The 25454-nt window shown below is 39.5% G+C and overlaps 1 protein-coding gene across 9 annotated transcripts in view; it reads right to left on the bottom strand.

Moving 5' to 3' along the window:
• Nucleotides 1-5373: 5373 nt before the first annotated feature.
• The window catches only part of CTBP1 (C-terminal binding protein 1), a 238774-nt gene continuing 218693 nt past the window's right edge, over nucleotides 5374-25454 (bottom strand). For 8 of the 9 annotated variants that reach the window (XM_086747831.1, XM_086747838.1, XM_086747839.1 and 5 more), the window contains 5 exons: nucleotides 21647-21861; nucleotides 17646-17776; nucleotides 15309-15436; nucleotides 13090-13207; nucleotides 5374-6850 (listed from right to left, as the gene is read on the bottom strand). In XM_086747831.1, the coding sequence (XP_086603957.1) occupies nucleotides 6664-6850; nucleotides 13090-13207; nucleotides 15309-15436; nucleotides 17646-17776; nucleotides 21647-21861 (779 nt within the window). In that variant the 3' untranslated portion in view covers nucleotides 5374-6663. The remainder of the gene's footprint in view (nucleotides 6851-13089; nucleotides 13208-15308; nucleotides 15437-17645; nucleotides 17777-21646; nucleotides 21862-25454) is intronic. The other variant, XM_086747832.1, reaches the window with a different exon arrangement.

The following is a 25454-nucleotide window of genomic DNA, read 5'->3' as shown; positions in this document are numbered from 1 at the left end:
GATTTTTCATCTCTTACCTGTGCTTCTTGCAACACAAGGGCTGTATCCTGTGCTTCAAATGGCTGGTCTGCAGGAGGAAAAGAAAAAAAAAAAAACAAGTGGTCAGAATACGAATTCTTGAAAATCTCCAGTTTCAGCAATCTGTTTCAAAGGGCAGACTTTCCACTTCATGCTTGGAATGGAAAGTGATGGCCTTGGAGCCAATTCCAAACAGCTTTAACTTGAGAGATAAAAATAAATCCATCATCGTAACTTCCTAGGACAAACACATTTCACATACACCAAGCCTTTAAAAAACACAGGCAAGCAAACAGCAAAATGACCAAAAACCCATAGAAAAAAAGAAGGTGGAAGTCCTCTGACTCCATTTTAATATGGAAACTCCTGGTGCTGGTAACAGCAAATATGTTACTGGAAAACACCAAAAGCAGAGTTTCTGTTGTTGTTGAAGAACAGTAAAATACAGCACAGGGCTGTATTTTACCTGAGGGCTTAACCAAAATCCTACTAAACAGCAACGGAGACTTAAATGGGATTTACTCTGATGCTTTAGGTGTGCTGAAGAGCAAGCACCGCTGCTTGCTGACTTCCCGGGAAGGGGAGACAGCTGTGCTGGAGACAACTGGCTTGAGAATTCCGTCCATTGCACCGGGTGAGACATTTTGAAAATGGTGGAGGGGTTTGGAAATGTCTGAGATGTCAGCTCCTCAGGAGATTTAATTTTTAGCTGTTGATTTGCTGCCTTAACTCTTAGGGTTTATCCAGGGAGGACCAGCTCCATAAACTTTTCCCAGACTGTACAAGGACTCTGCTTTCACAGCACAGACGAAGAAATAGCCCTGTCACATCGACACATAATTGTCTACTTCTAATACATCAAACTTGATATGTAAAAAAGATTCTTGTGGCAATTTAAGCTAATAACTCTGCTCCTTTTATTACTTTAAATCTTTGCAACTCAAAACATATTCAAGTATTTAAATACTTTTTTTTTTTTACACTTCCTTACTTTATTTCTTGAGCAGATCATCAACCATGCTTACAATCTTATCCTTGCTGATCCTTTTTAGGCAGCACATGAGAGAAGGGGGAGAGATATGTAGTTAAAGACTGTGCAAGTAACAAATGTCTTCAATGGATTGGCACGCTCAAAGAATGATCTACATCGTCCTGGAAATGTCTCCAATGCCTCTAAATCATCCCAAGGACACGCTTTAGTCTGTTTATGGCAGCCTTGACACAGTGTCACAACCTCCCCCAAAACAAACAATGCTCCTTCAAGAAAACACTCCGTTACGACTGAGCAGGAACGTAGCGGCAAAGAAAAGGGCTGAGACTAGAGCTGAAGAGCCATAATTGTTCCTGTAGTACAGAAAAAATAGGAAGGAAACTCCAGATGACGAACTGCATAAAAAAAAAAAGACCAACTGGGTGATCCCGAGCTCAAAAGTGGACACAAAAAATAGAATATTGGTTATGGGTTTAGTGAGGTAGTGTGCATGGAGGACAGCCAAGGGGAGAGCTGAAAAACAACTGGTCTTTGTTCAGCTGGAATGCACAGATGAAAAGTAGAACTGACCAAAGGGCACGTCTTCTGAAAACGGGAAGAACTCTAAAAGTAACATTCCAGGTCCCCCAGATACTGGAAGGAAACAAGGAAGAAGACAGGAGGCAGATGTTGAGGGACAAACAGCCCGATACACAAGGTACAAGACCCAGGTAAGGTGCATTCTGCAAGAGGCTGACACACAACGGGTGCAAACAGTGGGAGGAAAGTGAGCACTCAGACTACGAGAGCGGGACCACTGCGTTGAGCATCTACTCAATGTGGAGCTTGCACTACTAACGAGGTGCTCAGCTCTACCTAGGCAAATGCAATTTGAAGATTGAGACAAGGATCACCCAAGTTCCTCAAGAACTTGTGACTTTGCAGGAAAATAATTTACCAAGGAGAGTGGGAAGTCAACGGAGGCAGGAAGACGATAGCTGAAAGTCAGAGATCTGAAATCCCGTAATTTCACCTGCAGAAGATAACCATATTGGATTATGTCATTCAAAAGGACAAAAATACAGAGTCACAAAGGAAAGGACGTAGAGTATAATGAAAGAAACTGGAAAAGAAAACAGATGAATAACACAGTTTGGTCTTCCTGGAAGATGTGTCACTGACCTCAGTACAAAGGCAAACTGGCTAAAATGTGACATGCTCACTAAATTCAAGTCAGCTTACATGACCTCATGTTCAACACAAAACAATAACTGGAATTTAGAGACAGGGTAAGCCAAATTAAATAAAGCCGTTTAAAAATTATAGTGACGGTTATCCCTCATTTAAACAAACTAGCAGAGGAAATAGGAAAAATCCCATCACTTGACATTTTGCTATAAAGACGAGAAAACTTTCTAAAAGATTTACTGAAGTCAAAACACAGATTCAGGTTTAATGAAGAAGCATATCAGATTTAATGGCTTTTCTAAGTGGTCAGACAAAATTATTTACTCTCTGCCCTTAAAACCGATGACTGCTTTTTCTCCTTTTTTTTTTTTTTTTTTTCTTTTTTTCAGTTTACGAAAGGTAGAAAGGTTGCCGTGACCAGAAGAAAGGAAATAGTGGCAGTGCTGCCTTCTCCTTCAAGCAGAACAAGTGACGTTATTGAAACATCCATTGAGATTAAACAAGGGGAGAAGAAAATCCTTCGGTCGGAGGCAAGGAGTAAGCTGGTAACAGCCAGACTATAGCAGTCACAGTCATTTGGAAAGCCAGCCTTAATCATTGGAGGTGGAAGGCTGGACAAGAAAATAATAGGGCATTTTCTCAAAAGAACACAGTAAAGGAAAAAGCCTTGAGGCTTGTTATAAAGGAAGCTGAAGTGTTTTACGCTGAATGGAGAAGGCCTCTCATTGTCGGTTTGGTAGCAACCTTGCATGACCTTTAAACAATGTTCTCACATTTTGGAGTGTAAAAATAAAGTTATTAAAAAAAAAAAAAACAAAAAGCCACAAAAGCCCAAATACAAAAATAAAAAAAAAAAACCCAGCCCAAGTTGCACGGACTTCAGGACTGACTCCCAGTTACCCCAACTGGAAACCTGTCCAGAGACCTCCAAGTTACTCCAGTTTCCTCTCGCAAGACAAGGCCTCCACACCTTCAGCTGTTCTGGGAGCCAGCCTTTGCTATGACTTCAGCACGAGCCCACCCTTTTGAAAACGCATGACCAAAACTACGCATTAAATGATTCAGGCCCTGCGTAGCCTCTCTGATACCTTCTCATCCCCACCGAAACTACCATCTGCCATCGTACTGCTCTTTTCCATGGCTGCCCCACAGCGGCAATCATAGAATCATAGAACAGTTAGAGTTGGAAGGGACCTTCAAAGGTCATCTAGTCCAACCCCCCTGCAAGGAGCAGGGCCATCCCCAACTAGATCAGGTTGCTCAATCAATCAGTCCTACTACGGAAAAACACTGACGGCTCCTTTTTCTGACAAGCGCTTGTTCTGACTTGCAACTACCTGACTTCGCATTTGCACAACTGCTATCTTTCCACTTCTAACAGCCCATTCTTTGATATCGTCCAATTCTTGTGCAGGCTCCAGAGCCTCCTGCGTACCAGCGATGCCTACAACCATTGAGCCAGCAGCAGTTTCAGTATGGTTGCCCTCCTTCTTGGCCAAGATCCTTAATTCAAATAACACCACCAAAAAACCACCCCGACTGTTGGAGGCAGGCACTTTCATCAGCTCTTCTTTCACCTTTCAACGCTGCCTCAGGTCATCTCCTGTAGCCCTCTCTGCCATCGTGTTCCCCACTTCGTATTTTCCCACTAACTGCATTTTCTTCTGTCTAAACTTTATTTAGCACATCCTTTACCAGACAGAGGAAATCTAATCACATTTCCACTAGCCAGCAAAAGCAGTCACAAAAGATAGAAGGTTAGTCTAGCACAATAGCTTTTGTTGATTATGGTACAATTTTCCAATTAGTCATCTATTCCAAAATCTTTTTTTTTATTATTATTTTTTAATTCAGCTTTTCAGACCGTAACCCAGAAGTCAGTACCCATTGGTCTTGTCACTGCCTGGATGGCTATTCCCTTCCGCTCCAACAGGAGCAGGAAACTGGATTACTCTCCAGCAGTCAGACTGACATATATTTCAAGCGCTAACATAAAAATATTGAACGTGTCACCACCACAGTGGCAATGCCCTACCGCACCCATCAGTGCAGTATTTCAGGCTCAAATCCGGAAAGTTTGTGCCTGAGCAAGCACAGATGACAGCTCAAAAATACGCAGTTGAAAGACAGAACGCCTCAGAACTGAGCCCCAGAAGCACACGCAACAAATACCGGCGCCTTCATTTCCAGTTCATCAGTTTATTGATTCACTGGAAACAAAGCCTACTTACACAAGCCACGTCCAAACTAATGCTAGAGAAGGAAAAAAAAAAACCAACAACGAAAAAAAAAAAACAACAAAAAAACCCCAAACAAACCAAGACCCCTCTCTGTTTTCCTCGGGAAATTTTGTTGCAAATGAAAGCGTCAGCAATTCTTCACAGCCAGATGTCAAATATTTGTTTTACATATGTTAAAGAAGCATCTTCAGCCTGACAAAGAAGCATCTTAAAACATGAATTATCAATGAAATATGAAATCCTACTTCAACTGCATTTGGTTTTTTGTAAGTTTTTGGCCGCAAAGCTGTTAGAAGTGTCTTTGCTGGGCTAACTTGAAACTTTAGGGCTGTTTCCTGTTTTATTTCATAGAGGGAATAGGAACGGTTTTACCATCAAATGAATGAATTGTAATGGATGACATTTTTGGCTCTAAATACTCAAAGCAAAAACCTTCCACACTTCCAGGGAGACAAAATTTCACTTTATATAGTGCTCCTTGGGTACAGACCCACAAGTTTCATTCTTTCCTGGTTTGCAGCCTCCTAACATTTCCCTAACGGAAGCGGAGGCCGCTCTGCAGATCTGCGGGAATGGGGGACAATAATCTTTCATAGATCCCACAAAAACAGCTCACTAACCATCGGTGCACAGTTACTAGCTCAGATTAACAGCGAACAAATAGATAGGAGACTACCGAGGTGGTTTATGTCCAGGTTCACTGTTTCCCATTCCAGATTTCCTTCTCGTGCCAGCTCAACTTTTGTCTTGCTATTTTAAACTGCGTAAGGACGAAGGGCATCTTCTCCAGGAGCACAAGAAAAGCAAACAGCTTCTAGCTGAAATCCAGCCTGCCTTGAAAAAAATCACTTCTGCCTCTGTTCAAAGAAACAAACTCCTTCAACATAGCAAACACGATTACATCCTGCTGCACACTTCCATCATCATAAAAGCAAATAAAACAATGGACACTTCTCATGTTGGACTTCGGCAAAAGACGTTTATTATTATTATTATTATTGTTGTGTTGCTGTTGTACCTCCTCTGCTCTGCCCACAGTGGTGGCATAAATGCTGTTACCATATTGTAGCTGATGATGCCGGTGTACAAATCAAAATCCATCTTAATTTCAAACTCCATTAGAAACACAGGAAAAAAGATCAACATTTACGAAATGTAAAGGGAAAAATGGTATGGAAAGAATTTTTTTTTTTTTTATTTTTCAAGCTTCCAAGACAGTATTACAAACAACAGAGAGCAAAGTAAAGCTAGAAATGAAATACTTGACAGCATCTGTTTAAAAATTACAGCTAAGAAACCTAATAAAAGTTGAATAAACAGTTACTAGAAATAAAAATTTTTACACATATGATATTTGTCTGGGATTTTTATTTCTTTAAAATAATTCATACAAATGGTTACAGTCACAAACATGATTTTAACCAAAATATTGCTAGCCTACCACATTACCAGGAAGGAATCAATGTAGGCAATGAAATGCTGCTACTTTTCAGTAGTCTAGTGCCTTTTTCGCATACCACCAATAATATATACTTTAACTGGTGACAAAAAGCACAACGCTTGTTTATACAAAACCTTTTTCTTTTATTTCCTCAAAATCTCTTTGCAAGGTTGTCTTCATTTTGAAATAAGGGAATTCATGCCAAAATTAGGAGAAACTGTTTTTCTTCTGTTTACTAAATTATTCTAAAAAATAAGACAAGCAGGTAGAAAAAACAATGCACTGTGTGGCGTAGAAAGAAAAATGGGAAAAATTCATTGTCCTGAGAAGTTTGCCAACTGCCTCATTTTTGGGCATGTTTTAAAATACAAAAGAAAAGATTTTTAATCTCAAAATTGGTTTGCTGAATGCCTCCCTTATGTTTTTCCTTGTTGACAGCTAAGCAAACAAACCCTTTTTAATGTTCTAAAAACTGTACACAGACAAGTACATTCATGATATAATTAACTACTAACTTCTCTTGCTTAACAAAGAACCCATAGGACACAGAAACAGTGAATCAGTCCACTGGACAGGGACAAACTACAATTTATACGGAGGAAAAAATGTTTCCAATCTTCTTTTTGTCTCCCACCTTTTCCTTTTTATACTGTATATTGGACCAGTTTCTAAAACAATGATCGTCTCCTCCTGTGAGTTCATGGTTTTGCCTTTAATCAAAATCCAGGGTTTTGTTTTGTTTTGTTTGTTTGTTTTCCATACGCTGAAGTTGAAATCTCCGATGTTGGGAATGCTGTTTTCATAGGCTACAATTGGTCGCTCGGGTGGTCTCTATCAGCTTCTGGTTTGACAGTTTGGCCGGGGGAAGGAGCGTGGGGCGGGTGGGCTACAGCAGGGAGGCCGTGTGATAAAGACATAGGGTTGGGGACGATTCCTTCTACTGCTGCAGGTATGCCAGTTGAAGCCACGCTTACGACACCTGGGGGATACCTGCTGAGGGAAGAAAATGAAAACATAACATTAAAACCAAGAGATGACTGACTGGAAAGCCCAACCTGCCTCCTCCTAGAGCTACAGAGATGCTTCTTTTTTTTTTGGACCAGCAACAAAGACAGTTAGTTAAGCTCCAGATGAGAGCTCAAACGCAGATGCTGGTAAATAAAGCAAAAGACGCTGTATTTTACCCAACTGAGAAATAATGGTTTGCTAGGTTGTTTCTTCATATTTCAGGTTAAATAGCATGAGTAACAGTATAGCAAAGGAAACAACCTGGAAGTACTGCTCCTCTCAAAGTACACCTCAACAAGGAGTAATCCGGACTAGGTCCGCACAATACCTGTCTGTCATATCTGTCCTCTATGACTTTTCCTCAAGTTCATCTTTGGGGATTTTTTTTTTTTCTCCTTCATTCTTATATAGAAATTTTGAAATTTCATCGTTGTGGTTTGAAAAAAATATTTCTTTAAATCTATTTTGCAGTTGTAGCTTTCTGATAGCCCCTCAAAAAAGCAATCACACCCACACACTCTTAAGATGACAAATCCAAGCCTACTGCAGCTGAGTAACATTTTCAGCATCAAACTTGCCACTGAACTTCTCTGAAAGAGAACCAGAGCTACTTATACAGAGGACAAGTGCTTTAGGCAGACTGCAAAAAGAAAAGAGAGATGCAAACACAAAACACCACGGATGGTTTTAAAGATACATTACTCTTTGTGGATGAACATCAAGGCCAAAATATTTTACGAATTCAACCAAAAAAAAAAAAAAAATCACCCTCTGATTCAGCCTGATTTTATGATGGCTCTGATATGATCAGGCGGCTAAGAAAAATTTTGCAAATTCACTGCTTCAGTCCCAAAGTTCAGATGTCATTGATGAACATGAGTATTTCACACTCCCGTATGTAAACAGTGTTTTCCCTCTAGCTGAGTACTTCAATACCAGTATCCAAGTTATCTCAGTTGGCCACTTACATTGTCCCCTTTCTTCCCCAACCATAAAGCTACACACTCGCTCCTCGTTCTCTACAGCTGTATTCTGCTCACCCAAGGATCCTAGTGAGAGCGTTATCCATTTAAAACCCTGAACACACAAACCTACCACTTACTCACTGTGGCATTTGCTACCTTAGTATTTACTTAGAACTAAATGACAGAAAAGGCACTTGTAGTCTTGTCAAGCTTTTTCAAATACCACATTATTCTGCTGGTGATTTTCTTCTCATCAGAGTTCAATGCTGAATGCCTCAGGGAATTTCACCCCGTTTCAGTAGCGTCCTTTCTACAGCAATGCATGATTGTGCTGCTCATTCCAAGTTCCCTCAAACTGACAGAAACTTAGTGCAGAAGTTATGCAAAAGTCAGAGGAGGAAAAAACCGGATGAAAGCACATTTACTTGTTCTTTTTTCTCCCACCACAGAAACATTACGGGAACTGCTTTTTGCAAAATTGCACCAGAGAGACTCAGCGTGACCATCCAACACGGCACAGGGATGGCGAAGACATCAGGCACTGGCCTCGTCATCCTGGGAACGATTCCTACAGACCATACCACTGACCGTAATCTGGGAGGGATAACCAGTATGTGACAGATCACACCACCTGTAGGCCAGAGAACTTTGTTCCCAATTGCACACATATTTACAGGGCTTCCTATGCTAATTCCTTCTCCAGAGAGGTTCCTTAGAATTAATTTACAGTTGCTAATGGAATTAGTTGCTTGTTTCAGTACCTCAATTTGAATCTTATTAATCAAATTTGCTTCAATTTCCATCAAAACTGTCAGACTGAGTACTGGTTTACTTATTCAAATTTAGTTTTGAAACAGCTTATCTGTTACTCTGCACTGTTACGTGCTCTCCAAAAAACACAGCATGACATGACAAAAACTTCCATTCAACTGCCCAACACAGAATCTCTACTTTTTAACAACATATTCCCTGAGCATCAACACACTGAAGCTAGGAGAAATCAAGGAGAGCGCAAATTCTACAACTGTGTTTCCCTCAGGAAGAAGTCAGAGCCTCATGAAAATGGACAGTGGTGAATCAGAAGCATTAACAGTTACCTTATGAGCACATTAAGCAGTTCAAACTACACATCTGTAATTCTGATTTGACTCCAGATATTCTTTCTGTATATAAAATACTCCCCTTGGACACCAAATTACACTAATTGGGACTCTACCTGCCAGCACCTCTCCTCAGACACAGGCTTCCTACCGACTTTAGAATCACACAATCACAGAATCCTTTAGGCTCAAAAAGACCTTTAAGATCGAGTCCAACTGTTAACCTAGCACTGCCAAGTCCACTATCAAACCACGTCCCTAAGTTCCACATCTACACAGCTTTTAAACACCTCCAGGGATGGTGACTCCACCACTTCCCTGGGCAGCCTGTTCCAATGCTTGACAACCCTTTAGTGAAGAAATTTTTCCTAACATCCAATGTAAACCTCCCATGGCGCAACTTGGGGCCATTTCCTCTCTTCCTATCGCTTGTTACTTGGGAAAAGAGACCAACACCCACCTGGCTACAACTCCTTTCAGAGTGGTAAGGTCTCCCTCCCCTCAGCCTCCTTTTCTCCAGACTAAACAACCCCACTTCCCTCAGCTGCTCCTCACCCTTCATCAGCTTCGTTGCCCTTCTCTGGACATGCCCCAGCACCTCAATGTCCTTCCTGTAGTGAAGGGGGGGCCCAAACCTGAACACAGTTTTCGAGATGCAGCCTCACCAGTGCCGAGTGCAGGGGCACAATCACTTCCCTACTCCTGCTGCCCACATTATTCCTGATACAACCCAGGATACCATTGGACCTCTTGGCTACCTGGGCACACTGCTGTTACATTTTAGTAACATCCAAAAGCTCTACAATTGTTTTTCTTGTCCTAAAGCTACACAGTGGCAGCAGCCAAAATACGGACAACACACCCCTTTACAGAAATTGTATTTTGCTTGACAACTCCTAACCCTATTTTGCCATTCTCTTGTCAAAATTTTTGTCCCTTTTAAATTCAATCATTAGTGTTGTTCAAATTGTATCTCTGAAAGGAGAACATATAAACTCAACAGCCTCTACAGGCAGGCATTTCCATCCCACATAACCTTCCCTCAGGTTGCTATTTACTACTTTTCTATTCTTAACCAGCAAATGCATTCCCTCCGGCACTTCGTAAAGTTGCTCCCAGTCTTCCTCCTCTGGCAGCAATAAGTTGAAACATTTTCCAAGTAAAATGTCCACCCAATTTAATTTTTGGAAAGCAGAAGCAAGAGATCAGTTACGCCTCCTCCACAACTTTTTACTCTTCCTTTCCCTTCCCCCACAGTCTTAATTACCAAGAAAAATACAGTAGCCCTCTTAATTACAACTGAAAGGCAACTTTAATTCCTATGTTAATCTCCTGTATTTTTTAAATACTACAGAAGCACCTTGAACTCACTATGCTAAGCTCTGTTCAAGAAACTGAGTCTGTCCCAAAAGAGGTTAAATTTTTAAGTGCATGCTGTTATCTTACATCACAGAGCCTGAAAATCACCAGTGAAATACCTCAACATGAAATAACTCCTGAATTATCAACATCTAACTATTATCACCCAAGTAGCTCTTCAGTACCTGGAAATTCTCATCTTCTACCTGTTAGAAGGCAGAAAGATACGTCAACACGTCTATAAACGGCACAATCACTGTTTACAGGCCACTGAATTTCACTTTGCCTATAACCTGCACGCTCTGTGCCAGAGGAAATGGCAGGGGGTTATTTAACTGAGGCAGCTCAGTAACAAACACACTGTAATAACACAAAAGCAGGGTATATTATGTTGCTTCACCAAGATTACTACAAATAGTTCCCTCTCAGGAATATCGTTAATCTTTACTAATGGGACAGGTCTCGTTTGCTTGACCTTTTGTGTTTATAGAGTGTCTTGCATTTCACATAGCAAATGTTTTGCTTTCCACAGAATATGATGATACTCAGATCTAGATTGTATTCTGCTGACGAATGCTCAATGTTCTTTGCTTGCAATAACATCTGATAATTTAAGAGTTCTATCCTACATCAAAATACAAGTAAATGATATATCCAGAATAAAACAGCCTCGTTAGTTTTAGTTCACTGAAAGAGCTATTTGCATTTTTTAACATATAAATTATTATCCCAAGTCTTATCTTCTAATGCAATTACATGACTGTGATACAGTTATTAGCACATCTGAAACATCATACTGCCTCTGAAAGGCTCCAGAACGCAGCTACTTGAATGTAATCTTGGATTGCGAGGAGATGGAAAAATTTGTTTTGAACAATCAATTCAAATCCTTCACTTAATCCAGGTAGGAATTAAGGATCAGCAAACACTGCTTCTGAAATCAATTTCTTTGCAAAGCCTGAGCTTCAAGTTCCGCATATTTTATACTGCACAAAATCGTAACTGCCTTCACCCACACTCAAACACTATTCTATCACCCCCACAAAAGAAGCTGTAATATATTGGCTGTATGACTAACTTCTCCCTCAAAATTCCCAAAATAAGTTTCACGTTGCATTTGAAAATAACTGTCAAGTCAAAATTTATTTACGAGGAATCTTCTTTGTTGAAAAAACTGACTGAAACAATATCTAAAAAAAGGCATTCAATTCTGTGCTTATCCTGCTTAAATTAAATACATATGGTCTTTACCTTGTAAATCATTAACTCTCAAAATATTCCTAATTTAAAATCCATTTCCGGCCATGAAGCCTCCTTCTGCTTGACTTGTGACCCCCCAAAATCAGAACAAACAACTGCATTTTATTTGGGCATGCAGCCCTGTTCCTAACCGCGGTGACAGAGCTGGAGTTATTACCCCCTGTGCAGCAACACCTGCCTTTGAGCCCCAACCGCGTTCAGCTCTACCCTGCGTACTCCAGTCTGAAGTCAACGAAACCACACGCTGTGTGGAAGAAAACATGTGCTTCAACTTTTCATTTAAGCAAATAAAAACACTCTTCTTCAGATATTTAGGGTTATGGGGACTCTTTCAAAAAATAAACATCTTGACATGATGTGAGATATATGCATGTTCATCAAATCAAAGTAATTCTCCTCCTTTGGTGAACTTATGGCTACTGATAAGGAGATTAAGGCAGAGGGTGGTGACACTCCCCCCCGCCCCGCCACCCCTCCATCACTTTCTGATGAGACTGTTAGAAGCCACTGGGACACGAGAGCTTTAGTTCACTTCTCAGCAGTGCACATCTGGGTTCTCATACAGGGTAACACCAAAAAAATCCTATATCTATTAAAAGTATGGGAGAGCTCTGCTAAAGAAGGACAAAGATAAGAAAGATGTATGAAGGAGGACAGTGGAAAGATTAGGACAAAGAGGTATAAAAAATAATGAAAGGACTGCATTGTCCCTTCCCTCAAGGCACTGAGGGAAGCAGCTGTTTGCAGCTTTTTCAGCCACTTTCATCCTACTTATGAGTAAATACCATACTGGAAGATAAAAAATTGCAGACGTTTTTCATAAATAAAAATTGTGTGAAGCTGGCTACCAGGAAAAATCTGCTGCTAGAACAGCTGCCAGGGATAAAAGCACAGAAAAAGACTCCCAAGCAAACAAAGTAACTAAGGAACATACTTATTAAATGTTAAAAAATTGCCCCTTTCTATTAATAATTAAGAGCTGCTTTCACAGTTGATTGAGAATACATAGAGCAAGTCTCTCAAATGCTTTTGCTTAAAAATTAAACATGTAATTCAGAAAACACTATTTTAAACATATTTTCATAATCACCACAGGCTATTCCACTGTATTCACTACTGAGTTATTTGTTCTCTCGTGTGTCTGGAGGCCACAAAACCATGTAACAATGATTTATTATTGAAAGTCTTTCTCGTAATCTACTGCTGTATCATTACCTTCAGTAAAAGGAACAAGAACTTCCACTGCACTCACTGGAGACGATCAGAATGGTTTTACGGGAATATACAAAAAAAACCTATATTGTTTCAGATATTACTAATCACACAAAAATATAAGAAAAGGAAATGTATTTACACACTGCATGACTGACTTCAACTAGCAAAACAAGATCATTCTCCTCAATGTAATAATTATGAAAACAATATAGCTGGGGCCTAATCCAAAACCACTTCATTTATTAATAGGAAAGTCTTTTATTTATCCTGCAACACTTACCTGTGAATTAAAAAGGTCTTTCTTTTACACCTGCAGCATGCTTACCTGTATGCAGCACCATTAAGCTCTGGATGAACAACGCCGGGATCCATGCTGGCCCAATGTGTAGCTGCAGTCAAATGATCTTTGTTAACACAGTTTTTCAGACTGTCTGGAATACGACCTAGGACGAAACGAGGGAGAGGGAAAAAAAAAAATTATGTGCCTTATGCTCTCAAAGCATCTGTGTTAAAAACAGTTATAAATATTTGCTAATTTCTGTAGGCATGTTCTACTAGTCCCTCCTTACAAAAGAGTATTTATTTATGTTCAACTTATTTCATAATGATCTTTTCACTTGCCACACTTGCCTCTTGTTTCTTCCATTACTGTTTTCAGTGGTCCTCCTTATTTAATACTTTGAATGTTTCAATGTTCAAAAATATATTCAAAGATATTTAATATTTGCTTATTATTTTATTTTATACAGCAGAACGTCCCTGACGTTTTTGGAAGAGTAGAACAACTTAACATCTTTATTGTCAGATGGCAGTCAGCGCCTGCATTTCTCGTACACCTTTTTCCAATTAGTTTCTCTCTCTCCGCCCTCTGTGTTCCCCTCTGGCTTTCCCATATCCAGCTTTATCCCACACTTCCTACATTTGTTTCACCACAATTCAATGTCGTTCTCGCCTCCCTAATGCTGGTCTCACTCTGATCATACTAAAAGCCATGTGCAAACACTGAAGTGCTGACAGCTTCAACACAAATCAATGACTTAGATCGCTGGTAACACAATCACACACTTCAAGAAAATATACGTCTGTCTTCCTAGGTATGTCTGTTTGGGCTATTGAACAACGTTTAACATAAAACTACGTAAAACTAGCTCTGTCCAGCTGACTTAATTATTCAGTTTGCAGCTCTTAGCTTATTAATGGTTACTTGCATGCCAATCGTCACTCAAGTAGGTATGGATGCTGGTTTGTGTAATCACTCACAGCTATTTGGGAGCAGGTAACAGTTATATAACAATTTAATGAATATACTATTACAGTCCTTCTGGAATATAAGCACAAAGACCAATTCCAGCAAAGGGATGGCCAGACTCTTTAGGTTACCTCTAAAACAGAGGGAAACAGTCCCGTAAAGGGCAATGCAGATCAAGAGTTTAAGAGATGCCTTTAATCACCATCCAGAGGAGAATCTTCTTTCAGCACAGGCTATAAATGAAACTAAATTGCCCAGTCTCTCCAGGAAAGGCTACTGACAGCGCTTTTTGTACAGCAGAGCAATGTGTTGGCACTGAACTACTCTCAAGGTGACACAGATGGCCCTTCATGTCTGCAGAGCATTCAGTCTATATTGCCAAGGGGGAAACAGCAAAGTCCTACTAAAGAGCAAACATTAGTGCTTAATGAATCATTTTCCAGTATGAAAATCCTTCCTTTTATTTTAGGCTACAAGGGATTCAAACCAATGCCAAATGGCTCACTCTTCTCATTTTATTTATTAGCAGTGCATGTTGAAGACATAACTGTTTTTTCTTATGTGAAGAGTTTACAATTATATGGTAGTTATACAACAAAGAGACTTTGCCCTTTAAAATGCCAGACTTCTTTAGCAACGCTTAAAAGCCAGAAACATCTAAAATACAGTATCCTCACAACAAAGACTGAAAACTTTGTTTTGATGTAGAGAATGAGTTGTTGAGATATAAGCACTACTAGGAACAGCATGAAGCTCTAGATGCTTTATCTCTGAACATTGCAGCCTTAAAGCTGCTGAAATTCCAGACTGTCCTCTAAGACAAATTTGGACAAACTTTGGAAAATACAAAGGAGATGAAGTGGAAAGAATAAAGGAAACAGAACTGCTCATTCTTATAAATGTCAAAGTTCTGCTTCGTATAAGGGGGCATCTGGGATAACCTATGAAGGATACCAGCAATATCTGGATGACTTGCAGTCAAACCCATCAAGTGGGTAATATGTACAAGCAACAAAAAAAAGTGGATTTTTCTCATGTAAGTACCTTTCTGTTATATGGAAAAAGTACTTATTTTGCAGTGCCTGCCTTCTCTGTAATTGCAATGAACCACCAAAATAATTTGTTCCAGTTCTGAGAACAGTTTAATGGGTATTTGCTTGTTTCTATGTTTCAAATATTAGAAGCAGTAAACAAAACCTAAAAGGTTGGTTCTTTTCAGCATCTTTCAAGACTGAAGAATTAAACTCTGTTAAAAAGAAACATGCACTGAAGGAGCTAATAAGGTGAGCTAGTACCTGTGATCGCCCTTCGGATCTCTCGCGCTGCTTCCTCCCGCATCTCAATTGAGGCTTGTTCGCTATACCAGGCTGCATGTGGGGTACAGATCAGGTTTGGTGCATCCTTCAAGGGGCCCTGACTAAAGCTAAATGAAGATTTAAAACAAGATCAAACGACAAAAAATATTGGGGGGGGAGAAGATGAGAGAGAAGAAGGGAAGGGGGTCCAGATGGATTTGTACATAACATCAATTTCTACGACAGAAAAGAACTGTATTTCTGTTCCTTGTTGGGCTCATTTTTAATTCTGTCAAGTTGACTTAATACACTATTCATAGCATAAATAAGCAACAATCACCTCTCACAAGACTCAAAGGGTACAACCTAAGTATAGTAGCAACATTAGCTTCTGTCCAATGCACTTATTGCTATCTACAGCCACTGTCTCTCTAATTCTGGTGCAAAAATGCATAAAGCAAGACCTAAATCAATTCAGGATGCCATTCCAGTCATCCATTTCATCACAGTTTACTTTTACTGCATTAGCCAACAAAGCTGTGTTCTCTCAGGAGTCACTGTCAATATGACATTTAGTCATTTAAAGAAAAAAAATCTTACAATTATTTCCAAATAAGAAGTACGTCCATCAGCAGCCTCAACTATTTTTTGATAACTCAGTTACTTTTTTTCCTGCTATTTTAAACTATTTTTCTTGCCTGTTCCTTTCCAGAAACTCTACAGAAAGAAGGAAATTTACTTTACACATTGATTTTCAGGGAAAGCGATGAATCTGTGTAAAAGTGCTATCACAGAGTAAAGAAACTGAAAATAATGAAAACTTGCTCCTCCTATTTATTTCCAGGTTTAATAATCTTACAGTCAACTGTAACAACAGGAGAATAATACTTTAAGACAAAAGCGCGCTTTCAAAGTTGGTCATAATCCATAAAATGATAGATTTCATCTGTAGTTCAATAAACATCAGAATCTCTGGCAAGACTCTTGAATAAAGAGCTGCATGCTGCGATCAGATAGACACGCAGCACTGAAGCCAAAGGAAATTGTGGCTGTAATCCTGCAACTGAATCTCTGCAGATGGCATCTCCGTGCACTAAATGGGGCTTCCTATAGGTACAACGCCCTGCTTGTGCAGATTTGAGATGTGAATTGGGAAGAATGTACGTAACTAAAAGTCCCTTCAGCTGTTAGACTCTGGCTTTGCACAGCACTACTGCATTGGCATGACTACATTTAGAAGCAAATTAATGCAGAGTATGCATAAATAAAATTAAAATGTGGCATTGTGTCTCAGTAGATCTCGACATTCTACCTTAAAGGATAACATTCCTTTTTTGTTTTCAAAGCTTCTATTCCCTCCCCATACTGATACAAGAGAGACTGTCCTCTCTCCAGTTTTCACAACTTGCCCTCAAGTTCTGAATCTGTTCTTCTTCAAAGACTTATGTGGATTGTTCCTGTTAAAATTAACATTTCTCCCTACCCAGACTGAAGAACTGAAAAAGGCTTGTCACATACAAGCACTAAGCCAGAGCAGTCTATTCTCATAACTCAGAAGTCAGGCTCAAGACTCAAGGGCATACCAAACAGGCTCGTTTCTGATGAAGAGTGCCGATATCGTCATATCAACGCCACTTTGGGGAGTGGTACATTTCTGCCTAAAACGCTGGATTTCTCAGTGTGATTCCAAAACTAAGGCTTAGGCTATCAGCTCTGCTAATGACAGCAGAGTTACTACTCCCCTGATAAAGGGTAAAACAAAACAAAATCTGCACTCTGACCACCTTCCTTATCTGAACTTTTTTTATAATGTGTTACATTTATGGCTTTACTGCAGAGGCAATCTGGACAAAATTATGTCTTTTCCTCCAGAAAGGTGTCATAAAGTAGTTATTTCTCACATCAAATCTCACCTCTTTGCCTTCTGCAAAAGCCTCTTCAGACATCAACATTAGTTGTCTCCAGAGCTGCATCAATGACAAAGGAGCACTCCCCTCAAGCCATGACACAAAGCCATGCCCAGGATTTGAACCCAAGTCCCTACTATTTCTGCTAAATAAACAGAATTTTTAAATTTCTTTTAAAAGAAACTTGTTGTTTTTTTTTTTAAGAAATTAAATCTTGGATGTCACTTTTTTCACTTCTGACCACACACACAAGCTCCATCTACATTGGCATTAGTCCAGCGCTGCACAGATTCATGTTGCTTTGCTAAGGAGTATTTAGCTACGAAATGAAGGGAAAACTCGATTTACTTGTTGCTGTTGATTGATTCATGCACTAAGACTTAAAAATAAGAAAGTGAACAAAATAAAAAGAAAAGAAAAGGAAAAGCACCTGAATGGTTCTGACTCATGTACATCTAAGGCTGCCCCTCGTATCCTTCCTTCCTTCAGGGCCTGTGCAAGTGCTTTTTCGTCTACTAACCCACCTCGAGCTGTGTTGACCAGGAAAGCCCCTTGTCTCATCTAGGGAAAGTTAAAAACAAGAATGATGAAATAAAAATAAATGAAATAAAATCGTTGTGGCATTATTTTTTACTCAAACGAAGCATCCATTACAACAAAGGCTATTCAGCTGGTTTAACCTGTAACAGTTGTCTTCCCTTTCCATTGGAAAGTACCACAAAATGTGATGCTTCTAACACAAAATGCTATTTCACAGCACTTAATAACGTTGTTTCTCGTAAGCAGTGTCTTTTAATAGAAGCGTTGTTTCAGATATTGTGCAGTAACAGGATCAAAACATACAACTGTGCATATGAAAGTGACAGATCATTTTATGCCTTTTTATTTCACTGTGAAATTGCATGAGACAGAAACTACAGCACATTCTTAAACAAATTCATGTTTTGTGGTTTTCAACTTTCACACAAATAAAAGCCTACATGAATTTTTCAGAAAAATCAATGCTTTTGGATTTTCAAACACTTTTCCCTTTAGTTGCCAAACACAGTAGATTTATGTTTAATTTATTTCTGTGACTTCAGTTTCCTTCTCCCTTTGAGAATTTTCAAATAAAAGTCTAAAGAATTCGTATATTATTCAATTAAAAGGCATGAAAATGAATTTGGCTGAGAATGTTGTGTGCCCAGGAGAGGAGCTGTGCTGTGCATCGTGCAGATTAGCACTGTAGATGACACTGTGTGGGGACAACTACATGAATTTACACCATAATACATCCACAACATGAAAACAAAGTGGCAGTTTAAATAAGAGAGATGGTACGGAAAAAAATAAATTACTACATCCTGCTTCCAGTCACCCTAATACTTCATCTTTTACCAGATGTCTTAAACACAGCTTCTGGTCGCAGAAGCATTTCTGTGCATGAAGGTAAGCATATGAGGAGCAGGAACCATGGTGGAGATGAATGATAAAAATTTTGTTTTGTACTGAGTCCATCTCTCACCGTAACAAGAAAACCTCAACTTTTTGACACCAAGTCAACTACTTGAAACCTACACATCAAACTAAAGCTTATGAAAATGGATCCTTACTCTGAGAGAGTGATTTGAAACACCAAATTTATGAACAACAAGGAGGTTTGGATGAAAGTCAGCTACAAGAATTTTTTTTTACATGAGATCATAGGAAATATCAAACAATTAACAGGCATATGCTTGCAGTAAGGTTGTAAGAAAAAAATAAACCAACCATATTTTACTGGCCAACTCACTGGGTTTAGTGTGGCCCTGCCTCTTTCCATTTGCAGAACCTTGGGCTTACAGGAGGATCATCTATTAGTCTGTATAGCAAAACCAAAGTCCACTTACATGAGCAGAACTAACGGATACTTCTAGTTTTATGTAATTAACTTGGGAATTAAAATAGTGAAGAAATGGTGGCATGATCTTAAGTTGGTCTAGTAACAAGATGTTCCTGATGGGAACCATCACTGCATCTCCAGTACTTGTCAGCTGTGAGAACTAGATCAAAACTAGCACAGAAGGGCTCAGCCAGGTGGCAATCACAATTTTTTTTGCAGACGTGCTACGTAGGCTCATGGGAGCTTATATTCCCTTCTTACTTCTGTGCTCTTGCAAATAGACAATTCCAGTTTTAACTTCAGCCCAGTGTATTTATATGCCCGTTGAAGGGACTGGAAAATTTTCATCAAAGTGAACCCTGCTAAAATTTCCTGTCCAACCTTAATAACCTTCCTTGAGTTTTCACTTTAGGACTTGACAAAACTCTAAAGCCAGTACTAAGACAAGTCCAAATCAAACAGAACACGGCTGCATAAATGCATTCTGGTGGGAATGAATTATGTGACTCACGATAAACTGCAAGGGTGGATGCAGCTTGAGATGACCCCTAACTGTGGGTGGACGCCTGAAAGAGCTTCTCAGCTAGAACTGCTGACGGCTGTTAAATTCACCTAGACTAAACCTGCACAGCTGCTTTAAAAATGTATTGTTTTTAAATTGCAGCATCTTTTTCTCAAATCCATAGAACTAGACGACCTCAGCTTCTCCTAACTACACTTGATTACCATGGGTTCATGAAGCACAGCTAATCTGGGACTACACCAGGCCAAGCACAATGGCAAGGCAGAATGCTGACTAATTAACGAGAAAAGCTACTGAAAGAGAAGACTGACACCAAATTTTCAAAGACATTTTCAAATTATGTAATTTCAGATTCTAAACAAAATTCAGGGTGAGACTGTAGTGAAATGAGATGCACCATACTTTTCTGAAGTTTGTTTAAAAACAGTTGTTACGTGAGCTTGCAATATTGGACACAAGTGGCATACAATGCTCTCTAAAATATCAGGCCAACTCTAACATCTGTCAGCCTAAAAAAGCTATTCTGCTTTTTTTGATACATATTCAGATCTGCTATACACAAAATAAGCAGTCAGAGGTGTTACAGTTTTACGGTTTGCACATCAGCTGTTACGATACAGACTGCTTCATCCAAGCTTTTATCCAAAGCTAGAACTATCTTCTAAAATTTTAATTCTTGCTTTAACCGTAGAGGATAACAAATAGCAAGATAAATGCTTTCGACCTATCCTTACTCAGGTCTAACTTGTTTTGTTTTGTTTCTTTCTCTGATTAATGCACCAAGTCCTCTCCAAAGGTCACCGCATTTATCCACCACAACTCAAAAACTTCCTGTGATACACTGGCCCAAGTTTCACAGTCTGCTGTATAACGAGTGACCACTGCTAAGGCTCCAGATGGTCCCAGTGAATCCAGTGTGATTCTGTTTGGGTTTAGCTGTCTGCTTGCAAGGACATCTAACCACATAACAACCATTAAATGTACCTGAGCACACAACAGAAGAGAATGTTCAGGGCAGGGTGACAGAGCTCTGCTCTCTTGGAGATGTGCATTTTACACTTCTTAATTTTTTAAGAATTTTAAATCCCAATTTTATGTTGGGATGGATCTGTAAAATCCCAAAACTCTCAAATCAAGAAGTGTGTCATATTGCCAGTTTTCTGCCATGATCCTAACTTGACTGTGGAACATGTTCAGTAATTCCTTCAGTTTTCCTAAAGTTCAAGAGTAGTAGGTGCAAACTATTTCTCAGAAGCTAAGCTACGATTTTACTGAAAAAGAGTGCTACTGTCATACAACAGATACAAACACTATATATATATTTATATATATTTATATATAAAGAACAGTAAAATCAACTATTATATCTTAAAGTTTCTTTCCTGTACAGCATCTACATTCTTACATCTCGGGGTTCTATTTCTTGCTGTTACCTGCACTGAGGTTGCAGTCATAAGCTAGACATTTAATGGAAAAGCTATCAAATTAGTCAATAACTGAGCAGTTACTACACCTTGATTTTGAAATTATTTTAATATTACCTAAAACTTTAAGAAGAGGTTAGAACTAATTCCAAGAAACATTATTTTTCCAAATAATGCAATGCCGTAAATGTGATCCATCCATGAAGCGCTCTGCAAGCACCAGGATTGAGCACAGGGGGGAGCCATTTAGTCATAATCCTTAAATTACATCTAAAGAACCCAAACTGAGGAACAAGAGTGAAAGGCAGAATTGCTACCTGAAAATACACAGGTAAAGAAGTAGCTGCTAGAAGACATAGAAAAAGTGCTTTACATAAATGCAACTTTATTAAATCTGAGCAACATTCAGAAGAGCAAAATATTTCCACAAATGCAATGTTACTGGGCAAAAAAGACAATAAAAGCAATAATACATAAGCCACCAGCTATTTCCTAATCAGTTATAAATCAGCAGCAAAAGGGAAAGAAACTTCTTTCAAATGAGAATGTCTGTTTACAAAAATAAATGCTATACAGTGTCAGCCACCAGCACTGGTGTGGAGGGCGCCCACAGAGATCATTACCTGCTTTATGGTGAAGTCATTAATAAGATGATGATTGTGTTCATTCAAGTTGCAGTGCAGGGTAACACAGTCACTGTGGAACAGCAGGTCCTGCAAAGTGCTCACCCGCTGCAGTCCCAGAGCACGCTCCATGCCATCTGAGAGGTATGGATCATAGAAAATCACACTGAAGCCAAAGGCTTTGGCACGTAGTGCTACAGCTTGCCCAACACGCCCTGGAAGAAGACAAACGTGCAATGAGAACAGATGTGAAGCAGCTGGTGTAAGGTAGCCTCCTCCTTCCTATTGCAAACACTTGTATCAAACCATATCATTTTGTACAGCAACTGGATGAGGATAAAAAAAAAGAGATGGCTCCCATACACTTGAAATCATCGCTAAGATCAGAAATGTTACATATGGGCTGTTTCACACTGCCTTGTTCAAAACAAAGCAGGAGGTTTGCACCTTTTGCAACCGGAGATCTGAAATGCCAGAAGATGTCACGTAATCTGCAGTAATCTGTGTAATACACGGGCTTGCCTGCTGGGCCTGTTTATGGTAAAACACTACTGCCTGGGAACACATCCTGCCAAGGACTTACTCTTACCCATGTCAGACCAGCTGGCTTTAATAAAAACCTATAAAATTAATCCTCAAAAATGGATGCAATAAAAGATAATTCATTTAATCTGAAGCTCAACCATTCTCAATGCACAGAATCTCCTTTCTGAACCAGTATTTTCTTTCATTCTGAATAACATCCTTTCAGCATTAAAATGCCTAGCAGAATCCTGTCATCTAAGGCTCTAAAATTTTGTATCCATCTATATATAATATAATTCATATATAATAAATACAGTTTGTAATATGCCACCTAGTTAAGAAGAGTGTGGTACCATTTGGTATTTACGCTGACCTTAGCTCTTCTCTGTTCCACTTTCCTTACTGTCATATTTCAGAGCTGTGACTGAAATTGCTGTTTGGGCATGACTCCATGCCACGTGTATCAGGAGGTGTGCATTTCCCTTTGACACACTACCAGCAAAACAGAGAGAAAAAAAGTGAATGAGTACATCTAGTGAGTAAGGATATTTTGAAGAAGGAGAACTAACATACTTTTCAGGTTAGAAGACTACACACTAGATACTCAGAATATTACAAACGCTAGATAAAGACATTGCAAAAGCATCACTAGACAGACCATAATAATCATGTCTCATGTTAAAAAAAAAAGTCACGTTTTCTTTTGTAACATCTGAGTTTGTCCAAAAAAAGCATCAAATTAACACAGGGAAATCCCATCGCTTTCCAATTGTGCTTGAAGGGATTTCCCTCTGCTTTTCAGTTTCCCTTTGAATAAACTTAAGAAGCCACAGGAAGAAAGGTTTTTTGTCGATCATTTAACCTGAACACGGCAATTCTGCAGTGTTTAGTGACAGATGTGCTTGGAATATCAAACAGTATGTCAAGCTGATGGGGGCTGTCGGCTTTTCTTTGGGGACACCGAGTTAAAATGCTCCTCAAAATATTTTATTTCAATACTTGCATACACATTATTTGTTTGCTTCTCAAGTTGTTTTTTATAAACTTGAATTAGACCATTTTCAGCAAAATCACTGTATTATTTTCAAATTTTGGCATGCTCACAGCTCAAGGAATCAGTCACACAACTGTAAACAATATTTTTTTGTACTTTTTAAAGGAAGTGTATCACTTTTACTCCAGCTCCATTCATTTTCACATGCTACATTCTGTCAGCTGCTCTTTTTTACACTCTTTACAACAAAAACACCTGAGGGCATTCATGACAGTGAAATCTCTTACAGTAGACTCTCCAGTTAAACCTACACTTTCCATTCCTTGCAACCAGGCTAATAAACCAAAGCCTTCTTGAACGTGCACAAAGTCTCCTTCTGAAACCATTGGGAATCACATGCACGTACTTCTAGTCAGAACTACCCAATAATTTTATACAATAAAACTCTTCTGCAATTCACAATTCATATTTAGTCTTAATTGTTAGACAAATACATAGGTGGACACAATTAATTTGCCAATTCCTTTTTCAACTACAGTCGGAAAACACAGAACAACCACAAGCCTACAGTGTTTTTTTCCTTTCCTGAAAAACTTCCATTATGTAAGACTCTCCTGGGCACGAAGAGTGGTTCGAAACCCACCTCAGCACACCAAGAGCAACAGAACAGCACACAAAGCATCCCACCTTCGGGACACCTGTGTCTTAAAAGCATAGACAACTGCTATGAATATTCATGGCTGCTTCCAGGGAAGGCAAAATCTGGAGTTCAAAGTAATAAATGAACTTCTTGGTCTGTAGTGCGGACAGAATGCAAGAAATGCATGTTGCATACAATTGCAAAAAAAAAAAAAAAGCAGACAGTAAGAAAGCCTACTGAGAAATTAGAGATTTAGACAAAGCTCTAGCAAAGCACATGTATCATTTCAGTGACACCAGAAGTGCAAAGAGAGACTCATCAAAAATGCCTGGGTCTCCTGTTACCATCTGACCCATATATTCCCCCAAAGTCCCCCAACTCCCCCAGTTTGCAGGGGTCTCTGACCTGGACCTTGCCAGTGACCTGATTTGAGTGTGACAGTATAGTAGCTACAGTTGTCAATAACCCCTGCCCAGCACTTGGGCAAAGACCATCGTACGCTGATATTACGATGTTTTATAAAATGCCTTGATACCGTGGAAACGCTGACGACTTGCCTGCAGACTTCCATGGAAAGAAAAAGTGCTTTCACTTAGCAGCTCTTTCCTGTCTATGCAACTGTAATGGAGAATGTGGGCAATTTTTCCGCCCTGTAGGAGAGCTCTGAAATGTGGAGTGCCATTTTGTTACATTTCCTGCTGAGCACGTTAAGAGAATTAGTAGGACTGCTAAGGGTACGTCATTTACTGCATGGAAATATCACCTACCCAACTCTTAAGCCTTAATATTGTCTGATAATGTAGATCAGTACTTTGGCCAACACCTAGTCAGGACCATGGGACTGTTCAGAGAATATGGCAGGTGAGGAAAGACACACTGAGCGATGACATTTGTTATGACGCAGAAATAAATGTGTATGGAGGAATTTCACCTCTCTTGAGTGAGGAAATGTATTAGCTATTAGTCACCAGCATTTGGAACTGGGAAGGAAGGGGAAGGGAATGTGACTTCACTGCCTTTACTGCTGTAAAATTATGATCACAGCAGAACCAGGTCCAGCTATTTATTCATCCAAGTACTGACATGGTGCTGCTCATGAACATTCCCCTTTTAAAAAAATCCCTAAATGTCTACATATAAGGTGCCAGGGTAGCTTGCTTCTCTTTAAACGCAGGGCTTACTATCCAAGCTTGTGATGCATCACTTGAAACATAGGACACTGGATAGTAATAAAGATTAAAAGTGACAAAGACAGCTGTTTAATGGTGTGGTAGTATTATTTATGTAAGGCTCAAAGAATCACACACTTCATAAAGACAGAAAGAAACACAGGCTCTGCCCTAAGGAGCTCAGAGGCAAACCAAACAACAAAACAATGACGGATGGTATCCAACAAGCACATGGAGGAGGCATTATGCTGCTGAGTCTCTGCTTATCTTCAAGCTCAATACAAGCAGAGGATGAGAGATCGGGTTCACTTTAAAGGAGGAGCGCGGAGTAATAGGATTAAACAGGACAGAGTAAGTGTCAAAGCAGGAATATGCATGAGAGGAGGCAAAGAAAAGAGAGTGGGTGATGGAAACAAAAAGGCAAGTGAGTCACGAAACTTGGCAAGACCAGTGGATAAGGAAGTGAGTAGCTGAAGCTTT

The sequence above is a fragment of the Chlamydotis macqueenii genome, chromosome 4 (genome assembly GCF_036417535.1).
Source record: "Chlamydotis macqueenii isolate bChlMac1 chromosome 4, bChlMac1.mat, whole genome shotgun sequence".
NCBI lineage: Eukaryota > Metazoa > Chordata > Aves > Otidiformes > Otididae > Chlamydotis > Chlamydotis macqueenii.
This window is presented reverse-complemented; position numbering and strand designations above follow the sequence as displayed.